Consider the following 3,813-nt stretch of genomic DNA (forward strand, 5'->3'; position numbering starts at 1 on the left):
GATATCTTTTCATAAATTCAATTAGGCTAATTTAAATAATCATAGGTTAACATTATTATCATTTTAAAATTCATTTTTATTGGTAAAGATAATAATACTTTGCTGTTTCCTTCTCTGCAGATAAAGTTCTGTATGATCAAAGCTTTAATTTTTTTCAGCAGCACTGAAAGGCTATGAGAGTTGCTCTATAGGCAAAACTGAATGTTGCCCAACTGACACTTTGGAATTGTGATGCTAGAGACTTTTAATATCAAGTCAATACTTAAGGATATTAAATTTGAGTAACTCTTTAAAATGTCAAGTACTGAAGCTTCAAATATTTTCGTTATATAATTAGAAGATAGGAATCAATGAAAAAATCCATGATTTTGAGAAAGATTAAAGGCAAAAGGAAAAGGGAAAAACAGAGAGTGAGATGGATATAAAGTGTCAGGGAAAAAATCAGAATGAGCTTGGAATAACTTTATGAGATAATAAATAATAGAAGAGTCTCATCGGTGATGTTTCATAGAGTCACTAATAGACTAACTTGACTGAATAACTGATCAATCACCACATCTAAATATATAGGGAGTTTTCTTAAGGATCGTTAAGTTCTTTCCTTAAACTAATTTTGTTGCCCATCGCAACACTGTGAGGTACAATTTTTCCCAATTTGTAGTGGAAAAAAAACTTCAGAGAGGGTAAGTGATTTTATCAATGTCACATATCTAGAAAATCATTGAGCCAGTATTTGAGGCTATATTTCCACTCTGCTTTTTTAGCTTAATGACTTATATGCTCAGCTACAGAAAGAACTGGAAGATGTGATTGTTGAGTGACAGTGACATTTTTTGATATATTGTGGTGAATTAGACAAGTATCAGAGGATTGGAGGAAGGCAAATATTGGTTACAAAAACAATGGAAGAAAATAGAATCCATTACATACAGGAGGATGAACCTGTCTTTAGATGGAAGGAAACGTTTAGAATACATGCATACATACATTCCCTCTCATTCATACCCAATTCATGTGCTCATCTTTTTATCCTCTCCCTGATATCACAGTCTTCTTCAAGAAAAAAAAAAAAAGAAATATCCCATAATCACACACACATATATATATATATATATATGTGTGTGTGTGTGTGTGTGTGTGTGTGTGTGTGTGTGTGTGCATATACAGACATATATAAACTCATGTTGGAATGTGTTGGAATATTAAAAATTTAAGAGATTTTGATAGACTGGGCCTAAGTTGTGCATGATGGGGTGGTTTTGACAAAGCTGAGTAAGAAAAGATTACAGGGAGCAATCATATTATTAAATGAGAAATGAAAAGTACTATTGCAGAAGGTGATGGGATGAAGGATTGGAATGATTTACACTTTCCCTCATTCTAGTTGAATAAACAATGTGCACTACTGAAAAGGTATAAGAATCTTCTGGACATGTAGAGAGACAAGAAAACTAAGAGTTAGGGTACAGGGAAGGACTTTTGGAGTCCTATATAGGTTAGGATCTTGGAGGGTGCAGCCACAGAAGTGATGTGTGGATTCACCTGGGAGACAGGGTGACATTCATAGTTATGGAGGACTTGATAGGATGAGGAGTGGGAGGATGAGGAGGAAATATAAGGCAGCAGAGAGGGTGAGATAGAAAATAGTGAGTAAAGTATAGGGAAATTCAATAATAACTATAATTTTAAATAGGATTAGGATTATTTTGCAGCTCTCTTTGCATAAGCAAAGAACTGGCAATTTAATTCCCATCATTTCACAAATAACTGAACAAGTTTTAATGTTTGCTTGTGAGGGAATTCTACTGAACTATAAAAAATACTGTGATCATTGATCATACAAAGGCATAGAATGTCTTCAAAAAGATGATGAGGGTATAGTAAAAGAAAGAAGAAACCATCATATATAGAAGTAGAAATAGTGTTTTAAGAATGACTGAGTATTTTTATTATAATATTTTCTGGGTATATTTGTTTTAATCTATACATTAAAAATAAAATTAATTTTCAAAGATAATTATTATGGTGATTATGAGAGTCATCATGATGATATGAACAAAATAATAATTGCTTTGTTCAGGGAATTTTTACTTGTCATGTGCTTGCATATTTTACAAGTAAATATTTCTCCCCAAAGTTCCATTGGTATAAGATCTCTTTATTGCATTGAAAAATGTTCCATATTGTTAAGTGAAAGGAAAGACTAGGCTCTGAGAGGCTCAATCAGCTTCCCTGTTGCCTATAAAGCTAACCAATCAAAGAGAAAAGGAACAGAAATGTAGAACTACCCAGATGACTCATTTTGATTTTTTTCTGCAATTCTGTTCAATGAATATATAATCCCAAGTACACAATTAATTCAAGTAACAAATTTAATTAATTTCGTTGAATTGCACTTTAATAACCTAAAGCAATGAAATAACTTCCGTAGACAGTCATTATTTGATAGCCATAGACTCAGTCCTGGATTTTTGGTTTTATCTAAATCTTTCCTTTTCAAAATTGTCTTTTGGACTACAGGTGAAAAAGAGAATAATACTAATGAGGGAGGAACAGAATCAAACTTTTGCAAGAGATTTCATCCTATTGGGATTATTGGATCCAAACCACTATGGATTGCTATTGTTATCACTTATTCTCATCATGTTTATGATGGCAATAATGGGAAACACAGTCTTGATTCTTCTTATTCACCTTGACGCCCGGCTCCACACTCCAATGTACGTCCTTCTCAAGCATCTCTCCTTCACAGATATCTTCACCATCACTAATATTGTTCCCATGATGGCCACTAACTACCTGTCTGGCAGGAAATCCATCACATTTGTAGGTTGTGGGTTCCAGATCTTCCTCTATGTCATCTTCTTGGGTGTTGAGTGCCTTATTCTCACAACCATGTCCTATGATCGCTATGTAGCCATCTGCCACCCACTCCGTTACCCCATCCTCATGAACTATCGAATCAGTGTCATTCTGGCTTCTAGCTGCTGGTTTGGGGGAATAATCAACTCTATAATTCATACATCTTACGTAATGCATCTACCATTTTGTGGCACAAGGACCATTGACCACTTTTTCTGTGAAATCCCAGCCATGTGGAAACTCTCTTGCTTTGATACATCACAATATGAAGAAAGAGTCTATGTGAGTGCTGTATTCTTCTTCCTAATTCCCTTTTCCATCATCCTTATCTCGTATGGTCAGATTCTCCGTATTGTGCTTCATATGAAATCAATGGAGGCCCAGAAAAAAGCCTTCTCCACATGTTCTTCCCACCTGGCTGTGGTTGCCATGTACTATGGTTCATGTATCTTTACATACCTGAGACCAAAGTCCTATCATGCTCCGGGTCAGGATAAGGTCCTAGCTATCACATATACCATTCTTGCTCCCATGCTCAACCCTGTCATCTACAGTCTAAGAAATAAAGATGTCTTATGTGCCCTGAAGAAGATTTTTGGTAAGGCTCTTAGTCACAGAAATGAAAACTTTTAAAAATTAGCCTGAATGGACAATTTATTAGAAATGTGGGGAAAATATTCAATGTAACATTCATGCACTTTGGGTGTTGAATTAAATTATTTTTAAATGTATGACAAAATCAATTAAAATAAATCACCTATCGATATGTCCAAGGAAAATCTAATTATTTGTTTTATTTATTTCATGAATTCTGGGACAATCTATATAAAGAATGATGCTTTATATAAAGAAACACGATTCATGTTTCATTTTCACAGCAGACAAAAATCTCATTTATTGAAGCTAACAACCTGATGTTAAGATAATATTTAAAACATCTGTGATTCGTTG

The 3,813-nt window shown here is 34.2% G+C and overlaps 1 protein-coding gene across 1 annotated transcript; it reads left to right on the plus strand.

Annotated features, from left to right (window-relative positions):
- The first annotated feature begins 2,541 nt into the window (after window positions 1-2,541).
- On the plus strand, window positions 2,542-3,495 carry LOC141504146 (olfactory receptor 2AJ1-like). Its single transcript, XM_074208970.1, has one exon. It carries the CDS (start codon window positions 2,542-2,544, stop codon window positions 3,493-3,495), a length of 954 nt encoding a protein of 317 aa, XP_074065071.1.
- The last annotated feature ends 318 nt before the right edge of the window (window positions 3,496-3,813 follow it).

Source organism: Macrotis lagotis, unplaced genomic scaffold (genome assembly GCF_037893015.1).
Source record: "Macrotis lagotis isolate mMagLag1 unplaced genomic scaffold, bilby.v1.9.chrom.fasta BILBYCTG396, whole genome shotgun sequence".
Lineage (NCBI taxonomy): Eukaryota > Metazoa > Chordata > Mammalia > Peramelemorphia > Peramelidae > Macrotis > Macrotis lagotis.